We start from the raw sequence: 13,400 nt of genomic DNA, 5'->3' as shown, positions 1-13,400 counted from the left end.
TCTAAATTCTCCTTCTCCAGTAGACTAAGTGCAGCTCGGGTGGGAAATGGAAAAGGTGGCTGATAAGTTGGAACGGGCTCAAAGGGGTTTTGATCAGACATGCGCCACGTCGTGGCCAGAGGAGTGCCACGTCGTGGCGAGCCTGGTTCAGCAATTTCTCCACTTTCGATCCCTGATTTCTTGGGCTGCTGCGGTTCTTCTTCCAATGCCTCTAGGAACTCAGAGATTGCATCTTCTTCAGTATCAATGGCCATTACGTGAGATTGGTTCTTTACTTCGGGATTCTTCGGGGACAATTTTTCATGAACTAAAGTGGCTAGTTGACCAAATTGTACTTCAAGGTTATGGATGGAGGCTTGCTGATTCTTTATCAGAGTTTGTTGTTCCATAATGGCAAAATTAGTGGCATCGTGTCTCTTTTCCGAAGCTTCCATAAACTTCATCAAAATGGTCTCTAGGTCGGGTTTCTTCTCGGCTGGTAGCTACTCCTTTTGATAGAGGCCTCAACCTGTCTGCCTATACTTTTCTTCTTTTTGCTTCTTGTACTCTTAATATGGCAGCCACTCCTTCTTCGGTTTCCTCCAGTCCTCATCAAACTTATCCCCACTAGAGTAGCACACTTGAGCTTTTTTGTTCCCAAACTCATCTACATTGCAGTCCTTGGTCAAGTGTGGCCCACTGCATCTCTCGCAACCCACTCTTATGGCATGTATCGACTGGTCCATTTGTGTTATCCTGCGATCCATATTATTCAGCATGGCCATGACGGCTGCTATTTCTTCAGTTTAGGCCCCTCCACCGCCTTTGATTCCATCTTGCCTCGGGTTGTGGTATTCACGAGAGTGCTTCACGAATTCTTCAATTAGCTCCTTGACCTCCCTTGGATTTTTCTTTGTCAACGGTCCTTGAGAATCAAGGAGTTGTCTTGTCATCACGTTGACCCCATCATAAAAGATTGACATTTCTTGCTGTACATTTAGGTCATGTTGAGGGCAATTTCTGAGCAAGCCCTTGTACCGCTCCCATGCTTCGTATAGTGACTCCCCCGGCTGTTGCTCAAAGTTGGCTATTGCCTTCTTGAGTTTAGCTATCTTGGATGGCGGTCAAAACTGGTCCAGGAATTGCTCACGCATTTGAGCCCAAGTGGTGATTGTACCTGGTGGGAGTGCCTTTAACCACTCCTTAGCAGCTCCTTTGAAAGTGATGGGAAGCATCCTAAGCAAGACTGTGTTTCTGTTGACATTCGGGACATTGAAGTAATCCGCAATGTCGTTGACTTCATCTAGATGCTTAAAAGTATCCTCATGATCTTTCCCGAAAAATGGGATGTCCTTTAGTGCCGTCAATATGTGTCCCTTCAGCTCGAATGTGGCAGTGGCAGGTATTGCGGGTTGGACTAAACCGGGACCCACATCTTCTCGGATCCGCTTCTTGTAAGCTCCCATGGACATTTCTTCAATTGTTGCCATGTCGTTCCTTGGCTCGTTCTCGGGTTTGCTCGTGTGTTCTTCAAATTCCGGCTCGGTATCGCTTTCGAACTCGGTTTGGATGGGTGTATGATCCAAATGCTCAAGATTGCTCTTGTGCCTCGCTGATGAACTTGACTCTCCTGTCTTCTTTCCCGACTTCCTAGAAAAAGTTGACTTCAATTCTTGTAAGGGTGTCTTTTTCTTGTGAAGTGTAGACTCGGGATCTTCCAGTGGTGGCACCAAGTGTGTGTTTGAGCTTCTGGTCATGAACTCCTGCAACTTGCTAAACTAAAAACGTAAAACTGAACTAAAATAAGAAAAATTAACTTTAAACTAAAAAAATCTAGTTTTTAACTGTCCACATCGTGGCCAGAGGAGTGCCACGTCGTGGACTCTGTGAATAACAGAAAAAATTATTTTGCTGAAAAATTAACTTTTTGTGGGTTTCTACTCCACAAGAAGGATCGATCAATTTAATGCAAATAAATAAGCTAAAAACTAAGCCATTCCCCGACAACGGCGCCAAAAACTTGATGTGCACAAAAGTACTCACTAATTTTAATATTTATAACCTAACAAACTTAACTAACTATGCACTTATAGGCAGTGTACCTAGTCAGATTACAGTATAGCTTGGGTAAGTCGGGTGTCGATCACAGGGAATGATGTTACTAATTAATTTACTTACTATTAAATTAACCTAATTTATTAACAAGTTTAAAAGGGGGTTTATCTGGTTTTACAAGATCAGATGAACTTAAATCAAATTCAATAAATAAAAACACACTCTTGTTTAGTTTGAATCCACTTCTCCCTTATGGCTAGCTAATGATTACGGTTTATTAAGTTGGTTTTTTAGTTGTATTAGTAATTTAATTCTAACTTACCAATAATTAACTAATTCATGTCAAACCATGTATGTTCACACATAATTAAACACAGAACTAATTATGAATGTAAATATGTTATGTAAGATTTGTTGTATAAACGCAATTATGATCACAATACACGTTCTCTAACACAGCTAAGCTTTATTTATTCTAATTACTAACTAAGATTGGTCAATCCTAGCTCTAACAATTCAATGTTCACTAAATCATTAGGTAAACAAGTTCATGCAGTTTAATGGTCACTAAGCTACACAGAACATGCAGTTAAGCAATTAGACAAACAAACAGTAGCATGCTAGGTTATACAAATCAAACACAAGCAATTTTTACCAACTAAAAATTAATCCATAAACATTGAACTATGCATAAGTTTAAAGCTTCATCTAGCTAAACAAGAGTAGCTAGATTCAGCTGCTCATCATAGCACCTAAACCAACACAGCTAAAAATAATGAAAGACGTGTTCTTATTTAACTAAAATATAAACCTCTATTCTTTTTTGTGTTGAAAACCTTCTTCCAGAACCCTTCTTTCGCTCTGAATCGACTCCTGGAACTCTTTCCTTCTGCCAAAAGCTTGTTCCTTTCGTAATAATCAGGAGAACTTATATAATCTTAAAAAACTCGCGCCACGTCGTGGCCAGCTGTGCAACGTCGTGGGCTTCAAGTAATCCGTATCGTACAAGGAAATCATCTGCGTCGCGATGTCTATCTTCTAGAAACCCCATGCCACGTCGTGGGCTTCATCGCCACGTCGTGGGTTAAGTATTTATCGTGAATTTATTCTTTTCTTGTCATTCAAGCCTCCCATGTTCCACATTTTGTCACTTTTGGTCCCTCTCTTCGAAAATCCTTTTAATTGACTGAAAATAACAATTTAAAGTCATAAGTATCATTATTCTAAACATATTATTAATTTATTAATAAAAATGTACTTAAATATTGCCTAAAAATAGGTATAAATATGGCAATATCATTGAGAATGGGGGAATCATTCTCAGTCACTCATTTATTTTTGCCGCAAAAGCCTCCGTCGTACCAACAGAAATGGGAAAGGAATAGTCATGTGTTTTCCAACAAAACATGTTTCCTTAAACTATGCTAATCATAACCTTAATATATACAAAAACATAGTTTTTTCGTTTTTTTTTATTTTTAAGAAGCTATTTTTATCGAAAAATGATTTTAAATATACCAAAATTCATGATTTTTTATTCTCTACAAATAGACATCCATATTGATATAGTTTTAAGATAAAATAAAAAAAAAATTATATTTTCAGCTATCGTTATTCATAAGTGAATAAAAATGAATTAGATTTTTACTACAGTACATTTGTTATTCAGTTATGAATAAAAACTATGATTAATTTTTTTTTTTACAATTTAAGTATCATTCATATATGAATATAGCATATAATAAACATAGTATATTCATATTTAAATATTAAACGATGCATTCACTTATGAATATTACATAGTATATTCACTTGTGAATATTAGATGGTATATTCATTTATGAATATTAGATAATATTTTCATATCTGAATATTACAGAGTATTACATGGTATATCACATGTGAATATTACATAGTATATTCATTTGTGAATATTAGATGATATATTCACTTATGAATATTACACAGTATATTCACATATGAATATTATAATGTATTTTCACAAATATATATATAATTTTTATATGTTATTCACATATGAATAACATACAGACTTTCCTGTCAAATGATCCAACCAAACACACCATACATTTCTATCCAAACAAGATTAAACAATAGCAAACAAACATCCATGAAATCATTGTCATCTGTTTTCTTTCCTGTCAAATGAAACAAACCAAACTCCCTTCGTTATCGTTGATTTCCAGTCAAACCCCTTTCTCCATCTGTTCATGATGAACACACCAAACCTGATCAAATCCTTTTCCCCCATCTACTCACCCGTTGAACATCGATCACCCAAACACCCACCTAACTGATTTACAATCAAAATAAAAGAAACGAGAAGAGGACTGTACCAATTGAAGCAGCAACTGCCCCATCGAGATCCTTCAGTACTTCTCGTCGATTACCACAGCCAAAAGCCACCATCTTCTAGACTATTTTCGTCGATTGGAACCTCAGTTTCCCTTTATGCCTTGGCTCGTTGACCCACTAACACCGATGCCATCTTCCCTCGCCTCCCTCTTTCTTCATTTCTCGCCGGCAGGAAGCAAATGAGAGGCAGCGGACGTCCGACCCAATCTCCTAGCAAAACCAAACCCTCGCTTCGGGCTTCTTTCCGATCGCAATCTCCTAGCAAAACCAAACACCTCCTCCTTTGGTCTAGTCAAAACCACGGAGACCATCTCGTTTTGCGAGTCGGGCGACGAACCTCCGTGCTTCTCCCCCTTAATCAGACGAAGACGAGCACCGGAGAATCTTCACCTTGGTCTCCTTTGCTGCCGACAACGGGAGGTGAACGAAGGGTTGCTGCAAAGCCCGCTGTGTTCGTTCATCGATTCGCTTCTCGTTTTCCTCTCACCATCATCTGCTTCGTATCCCTTTTACGGCTTTACCCGATCAAAAAAATGGATTGATGATGGTTTAATCGAAGAAATCTGGATGATTGTTGAAAGTTGGAGAAGAAATTTGGATGATGAACGATGAATGGGTTTGAACTACAGATACGTATTTGATATTAAAGGTTGTTCTCATATTTACAAGTTTGTCACCGTGTCTTTTTATGCTTGAATAAAATGAGTGGCTGAGAATGATTCTCTCATTCTCAACCTTTTTTATTTTCTCAATTGAACCTATCTCTCTCTCTCTCTCTCTCTCTCTCTCTCTCTCTCTCTCTATATATATATATATATATATATATATATATATATATATATATATATATATATATATATATAACACAACTTCTACTGTTTTAGAAATTAAAATAAGTCCAATTCAACGATTTGGGGCTTAGCCCTTAACTTAACTAAAGAATGGGCCAAAAGTTTTTGATAATTCGAGGTTTTAATATTTATATTTACACATTTAAATTTTTTCTCTTTTCAGTTTACGATATTTTTATAATTTTAAAACACGAACAGTAGTCGTTACATAATCTTGAACTTTATGTTATTTTTTGTAATATCAAATTCTGTAAGTAATTCGTGACTAAGTTATGTGGAAAATACGTGGAATTTTTATACTAACGAACCTTTTACATCGTATAAAACATAGACTTGCTCGTTTATAATATTTCTTTTTGTTGTTTAGTAGTATGATTATCTTACTTATACTTGCTAATAGAGTGAACTTTGCATACAGAAGGGACGGAATCTTGAACAAAACTGGTGGCTATTAGTAAGTTTGAATTCACTACTTAAAATGGACCTGCACATCAAAAATTAATGATTCTCTTAAATTCTTGTTAAAAAAAATTATATATTCAAAATTACGTATTCAATGAATACGAAGTGAACTTTGGTTCATGAGTGGTCTTGATTTTTTTCTTTATTGCATGGAATGGGAATTCAACAGTTGACGATTTTTAATTATGGGTCTCAAATTTGAAAGAAATCAATATGCTTGATTTTTCTTATCATATTCAAAATAATGGTCACTTTTGTTTTAAGTCATAAAAGAGTTTTGTTATTCAATTCATAAAAGAATTATGACCCATCAAAAACTTGTTTACTTCCTTAGAACAAATGCCCATATAGGAAAGGTATATTTTTAAAATTTTAAAGGTAAAATGTTTTGAATTTGTCAACATATATAAATTAATTATTATGAGAATTAGAACTTGTTTATATGGTTATTTTCTTAATTTTTGTAGCTATTTTTAAATCGGTTTAAATTGTGGTTGTTCTTTCAAAATGTTTGAAGATAGTGTTGGTCGAGGAGAAATAGGGTTTTGGTGCTCACAAAAAGATATAACTCAAGTTCAAGAATCCAAAACAAAGGACTAGAATTCAATATCTTGGAAGACATTCTCATAAATTGTCATTCTCATAGAATGTATTTCCACTCATTTTTAAAAAATTACCGACGATTCTTTAAGAATTACAATATGAGAATAGAGAATGTATTATCATTTTTTTAGAATTTTATAGTTCAAGCTGCATATTTTTAAAGAATGTTATATGTTCATCATTTTCATGTAGTTGAACCAGCTTCGTGTGTGTGTGTGTATGTGTGTGTATATATATATATATATATATATATATATATATATATATATATATATATATATATATATATATATATATATATATATATATATATATATATATATACCAATTCTATAAGAATTTATTCACTTTACTTATTTATGTTCTCAAAGAATATTGGAACTTCAATATAGCATGTGTTCAACTGCTTTTGTCGATGTTGACAAATAGAGGACTGAAACCATCATATACTTTAAATAATTAAAGGCTAAAAGAAATGATAACTAACTTTTCAAAAATGATACAAGTCTTCAAAATAGAAGCATGAAAAAATCATTAAAAAACAAAGACATGGGCATGAGAAAACCATCAAAAAACAAAGAAATATTCTTCAATGTATTATATATTATAATTTTTTGTATATTATTCGGAAATGATAAAAGATTCCTAAAGAATGTAGTACAAAAGTTTGTGTATATTCTTTAAAATATTGTATATATTATTGTATTATGTTATAAAAATGGTTCTTATTTTCATATTATAGAATGTGGCTTCTCAAAAAAATTATATTCTTTAAGACCGAAAAACTAAAAAAATTATTAAATAAAATCATATTCTTCAAGAATAAAATAATCAAAATATGTGTTCATGTGCTAAATGAAGACGTATTATAAAAAAAATGATTTAATTATGTTACATAAAATATAAGATTTGATTTGATTTTTATTAATTAATTTTACTTTGTTGCCTAAAATATAAATAATTATCGTTTCTCTCTCTCTCTTTATTAAATATCATAATTGCCCTAATAATTAATAATTGTAATTATATAATACATCCTAGTCCATATTAGTAACATGTAATTCAAGATCACATCATTTCATTCTTTTTAATCGAATGGTTAGAATTTGACTACATATTCACACAATACTTGTGATTCATATATATGTGTGTGCGCGCGTTAACATTTTGACTCTTATTCGAGTCATAAGTCAAAAATTACATTTTCAAATCACGAGTTGACAACTATGCTAATAAGTGTATATTTAATGTAAATCCTTCGTTAAACCCTTTTAGTGAAGGATTTTGTAATGGAAACTACAATCGAAATGAATTGGCTTTGGTGTCTTTCTAAGGGTTGCTCAAGCTTTCTCCTCAAATGGTTTATGTATTCTTCCTTTACCCTTCTATGTGTTTTCTGTATCATTTTTTTTCTTCTTGTAAAATGTTTGTGTTGAGGTTTCTTAAGAAGGATGTGATGGGAATGACCCTAAAAATTGGATTCTATAATCCTGTAACATGCTCAAGGAAAGTGCGCAAGCAATGTTTGTAGAAATGTCCAAGAGAGGATAATAGGCGAGTATGAGCACTACAGAAGTTAACACGAGTTTTCACCGGTTTATCTCTATGAGATTGTTAAAGTTTTCTCCTTGATATTCATTTGGTTACTCTATTTGCTGGTTTATCTAATGGAAATTATGTATATGCGTGAAGTTTTATCTAAGGTCTTGATACAATTGTTTGTTTTGCAACTTCTCATGTCATCATTAACTTCAGTAAGCGGAAAACAAGCATCAGAAGAAGCTGAAGAGGAGAAAAAGGAATCTGTTAAGACTTTTGTACCTAGTGGTTCCAAGTGTCCATGAGAGTCTAAAGAATAAGTCATTTAAACTAGTGGGCCCCACACCATAGCAAATTATAACTATAAAAGGTATCCTTTCCTTGACTTTATATATTAAGTAGTTCTTTTCCGCATTACATACAAAATAAACAGTTATATGTAGCTTGATAGATCAAATTTTGTCCCCACCATTAAGTCCATTATATAAAAAAGAAACAACACCAATATTTTTCTAATCTCTAATATTCAGCTACAACTAATTTATTTCATTGGAGTTATAGTTGTAGAAAGCAATTGCCATTATCATCTTATTTGCAGGCTGCCATACTTAACTTACTCTTGAAGTGGTAGCAAGACTTGAAAATGTATGTTTTCCTTGATCTTAAATGGGTATGTGAAGGGTCTTCCAAATATTTGTGATTTTTTGTTTGAATTTAAAATGTGTTTCTAATTTGATGGGTGGAACATGCAACAAATCAGAGGCATTTTATGTTGATTGGTGTGTATTTCTATTTTTAAAGTTGAATATCAAGTTAATAATGAGATTTCTTGACCTTTTCTAGGTTAAGTGGAACATCTTAGTTTACCCTTCTATTTTTAAACTTGAAAGTTCACAAACTGCATTTTTCTATTTATTCTACTTTATGTGTGTGAAAGACCAATATGCTTGATTTTGTTCTATCTATCAGTATTTCACTTAGACGTGAATATCTCAGTAGTACTCTTCATTTTTATTAGTATGAAACGAATGTATAACATATAGTCCACATTGCACAGCATTTATGAACACAAATTTGAGATCTTCCAATTCCCCCAACACCTATAACCAAGTAGACATTGCTTAGTTTATGATTTTTCACAAATCTCGAAATTTCAGATACAGATATTTCTTTTTCTTTCTATTTCATTCAATTGACACAACTTATTACAATCCAATCGACACCACCACAACCTCCGAACCACTCTTCTCAACCACAAACGTCTTCACAATCTTTTCACAAATCCCAACAATCTCCACCTCATAAGTCCCTTCAAATCCCCGAAACCGAAATTCATTTTCCTCATCAATAAACCCATGAGCATGCGAAAGCCATTCCTTTTTAACCTCGATAAACCTCTTCCCAGCTTCATTAACCTCCCCTTCCGCATTAACCAAATGCGAATTCTCTCTACTCATAAACAACTCCCAAAACCCCCAAAACACAATCCCCTCAACACCCGGGTTCCCAAAAGCTTCCCACATCATCACCTCCAAATCATCTGCCCTCACGTGCTCATTTACAGACGAAACATCGAGCTCCGTGAACCAAATAGGGAGTCCGGTTAGCCCCAATTTGTCAAGATTCGAGCCCACAATCGAACCCACCGGAGAATCAATGTGCCCTTGAACCCCGATTCCACCAACTGGTGCACCATGTTCTTGAAGGTCAAAGATTTGGTCAATGTATTTCTCGGGTGATGATCTCGTGTCGCACCCGTCTTCAACATGGTAATCATTCACGAATAAAACGGATGACGGGTCGAGTTTATTTGCAATTTTGAACATATTCGGTCTAATTTCGTTCCCTAATCGGTCACGGTAAAAAGACCCGTGAAGCATCTCGTTGTTTACATCATAATGTTTAAATTTACCTTTGTATCGGTTTAAAAGTCCAGTTAAACGATTATTTACAGCTATTGCTAAGTCGCTTTTACTTAGATTTTTTACCCAATTTTGGACCGTGTCTTCTACCTCCCAAAAGATACAGTGCCCGCGAACGGGAATGTTGTTACGGTTACAAAATTCGAGAAGATCGTCCGCGTCTCGGTAGTTGAAATTGCCTTGTTGTGATTCGGTCCAATACCATTTAAGTTCGTTTCCAAACACGGCCCAATTGAAATGTTTTAGAAAAAACGAAACGAAATCTTCGTTGTCAATGTTTGATCTACTAATGCATGATCCGATTGGAAAACTATTTTGTATTTGTTTGATTATTACCATTTTTCCTTGCATATTGCTTTCATCCAAGTTTGAGAACTTTAGCGTGACGTCTTGTTTACGAATCTGTAAACAAAATGTATTTCTGTTATCTGAACAGAAACATGACATGACATGACAGAACAGAACAGGTTGTACTTGTACTGTAAAGTAAACAGATTACCTTATCGGTTTGTTGCTTTAATTGTTTGAATCTTGCTTTGCGGTCAACGGGAAAGATTTGGAATCCAGCAAGCATAAAACTGATTCCGGGAGCGGGCCCTTGAACATAAACCATAATTTTTCCAAATTCCTTTTCGATTCGAAAAGAACCGCTTATTTCATGCCACCTGTCATCGTTGACTTCAACTTGACCACCATTGACCCACTGGTTATCCACACCAAGAGCCACATTTACATTATGGGACCCACTCGACCCATGACCCAATCGAACCCAAGCCGATACTTGGTACGTGACAAAAAGCTTAATTTTGTCCGTAATCATTTGGGCGGGACCCATCCAGGTCTGGGTCCGATTGGTTGCATGAATACCATGTCCACTTAACGGCTCATGTGGGCCCAGGGTGTCTCGAGCTGTTGGAGGGAGTACATGAGGGGACCCGGTTGTCACACCTAACGCACAGTTCCCCAGAGGAAACCAACCGTTTGTTCCTTCACGAAGATCGCTGTTTGTAATAATATTAACTCCATAATCTACATTCTGAAAAACCAAATAACAACATAAGTACATTGCTACTATGGGTAAAAACAAAGTACATATTATGATATTATTAATATTTAATCAACCAACCTCGATATATGGTGGAGGTGAAGGGGGGATTTTTTCAGCATGTTTAACCACCATACCGTTTAGGAGAATATCAACGCCAGGTGGCGGGCCTTCAAGATATACCACTACCTTCGACGCGGAACCATTTAAAAGAAACTTTCCTTCCAACTGCATCCATTCCTTGTCTGTTGCTTGCGCACTTTTAAAAAAAAAAAACATTATTAGTTTCTGCAAAAGTTGTCCTGGCCCCACAACAGTCTGCTAGGTGGCTGACATGACATAAAAGTACAGTAGCCCAATCTACATTGGAATTACTTAAAACTCTGACACTGCAGCTGCTGAGACTTTAACAGGTGAACTGTATATAAAAATAAAAGAGAGAAAACGAACGTGGCGATGCCGATGTATTGTTCACGGGAATCGGGGGTTTGGACCCATAAAGTAGCTCGAACGTCGGCACTTGTAACATTATTTCCAAAGATTCTAACTGTAGCAATAACACTATAAGCAAGTTTTCGTTTAACTCTTCCACTAATATCTTGTTGAATTCCATTCCAATTTTGTGTGCGTTGTGTTGTTGATGCGAAAAACTTTCCAAATTTTGGTACGATTTTGCCCATGGAGTCATGTCGAGCAATCGTACACCCTCTTCCAGACCAATTATTAACACCGTCTTCAAAGTTAGGGTTCAATATGATGTTTTCATCTTCAACAACATTACATCCTTCAACTATACCCTGTAAAAGTTACTTATATTTGTTGAAAATATATACGATAATAATTGTCAATGTGATTTAAAAGAAGGGTGAATTTACATGAGAAGTAGCACAAGTGACCACCAAGGATTTTATGAGAATGTTGACTCCCGGGGCAGGCCCTTCTAAATATAACACAACTCGGTCAGGCTTCTCGGGCAGCACAAATGTCCCCTCTAACTTCTCCCACCTCTCTTTTGAAACAGAAGTCCTAAAAAAAAAAAAGTGATTTTTCTAGCGACCCCTAAAATTGTAAATCAGATACTAGATTAAGTTATTAAGTATTTACCTTGTGATTTGCATATACTTTGTTTCTGATCCATGATATTCAAGTTTAAGGGTGGCGATGACATCAGCATGGCCATGGAGATGGAGATGGAGATGTGGATGTTCAGCGGAAACTCCAACATGTGCGATTAGTGTGTAAGTTAAACCTGGTGAAATTCTGGTTGTAATATCTTGTTCTAATCCTTGCCAAGTTTCTTTTCTGTTTGCAATTACTGCATAACGAGTGGATTGTTTTTCAACCACAACGCCATCACAAGAGTTTGTGTACCATGAATGCAAGCCATTAGAGAAATCATGATTTTGAATGATGTTGGTTGACGTGACACTGCTGCTAGCCATGTTCCAGTCCTTCGATTTCTGTGAATTAAGCAATGTTAGGCTTTGTGGAATCAAATCACTTCGAAAATGAGGACATACCCATAACAGATGGATTATGAGAAAGGGGTGGGGGAGAAAAGCCAAGAAAAACCTCATCAACCAGCAATGAAAGTAGGTGATGTCGATGAGGAATTAACACAAACACCTGGTGGGCGAAACTGATGGCTGATGGGTTTTTCATAGTTTTATTGTTTCAATCTCTTATAAAAATTAAGCGCATTTATTAAGAAACTGAAACGGCCTAATGTGAAATTTAAAATCAAAGAGAGGTTTACCTGCGATCTGTGGAGCTTTGTGTGATCTTTCAAGAGTGTGAGCCAACCTCCCGACTTCTTTCCCATTTATATGAGCAGGTAAAAGTGAACGTTACGAAAATACCCAACAACCAATGGAGTTCTAATTTCTTTAAGCGATTTACAAAAGTTTCCAGAAAGAAAAAAAAGGGGGGATTTGTGAATAGAATAGTTGATGGGGGTTTCTTTGTCTTGCAGATTGGGTTATAGGGTTGAACCCTAGCTAAGATTAGTGCATGCTTGAATTGAAATAGAAGATTTGATTTCAAATAAGGTTCTTTGATCAGATTCAGGACTTGGTCTGAAAGCCAAACCATGGCTGATAGCGCGTTAACGAGTTGAATTTGAAGGATTCGGTGAACTATGGCTTTCCTTCTTTTTCTTTGAATTTTCTTAGACTAATTTTTTAAAGATTAAATTTAGGATGTTTTAGCATAAATGTTTTTTTTTTTCATATATCCTATCATATATATAATACAAATTAAATATATAATGGTTTATACTTTAGAAAGAAAAAAAAAATGGATGTTCGAATTTATGAATTATCTTAGAAATGTTTTTAACTAAACGAAAACATGCTACACATGTTTCATCAAATGGCAAAAGAAACACGCTTAAGAAATCCTCAAATTGTATGTCTCACATAACACAAGTTCGTTTAAGAAATACATAACATAACATAAACATTTTATGCTCCATATAACCAAAACCCAAATATTTTACGCCGAATTGAATGGCTTCCCAACGGTAATGGTAATGGTAAGATACGATCTTATCTATTTTTTTTTTTTTGA

At 35.2% G+C, this 13,400-nt stretch overlaps 1 protein-coding gene and 1 non-coding gene across 2 annotated transcripts; one reads left to right on the top strand and one right to left on the bottom strand.

The window, feature by feature from the left end:
• The first annotated feature begins 978 nt into the window (after nucleotides 1-978).
• Nucleotides 979-1,085, top strand: LOC128126973 (small nucleolar RNA R71). Its single transcript, XR_008224940.1, has one exon. It is a non-coding gene; the product is annotated as a small nucleolar RNA R71 (small nucleolar RNA).
• A 7,770-nt stretch (nucleotides 1,086-8,855) lies between these two features.
• On the bottom strand, nucleotides 8,856-13,007 carry LOC111879618 (endo-1,4-beta-xylanase 1). The gene is made up of 7 exons (XM_023876078.3): nucleotides 12,589-13,007; nucleotides 11,937-12,292; nucleotides 11,708-11,858; nucleotides 11,283-11,629; nucleotides 10,914-11,091; nucleotides 10,287-10,823; nucleotides 8,856-10,189 (listed from the first exon to the last, which is right to left on the bottom strand). Exons 1-7 carry the CDS (start codon nucleotides 12,652-12,654, stop codon nucleotides 9,071-9,073), a joined length of 2,754 nt encoding a protein of 917 aa, XP_023731846.1. The 5' UTR covers nucleotides 12,655-13,007; the 3' UTR covers nucleotides 8,856-9,070.
• Nucleotides 13,008-13,400: the final 393 nt, after the last annotated feature.

Source organism: Lactuca sativa, chromosome 6 (assembly GCF_002870075.4).
Source record: "Lactuca sativa cultivar Salinas chromosome 6, Lsat_Salinas_v11, whole genome shotgun sequence".
Lineage (NCBI taxonomy): Eukaryota > Viridiplantae > Streptophyta > Magnoliopsida > Asterales > Asteraceae > Lactuca > Lactuca sativa.
The sequence above is the reverse complement of the archived record's forward strand: the minus strand, read 5'-3'. Positions and strand labels throughout refer to the sequence as shown.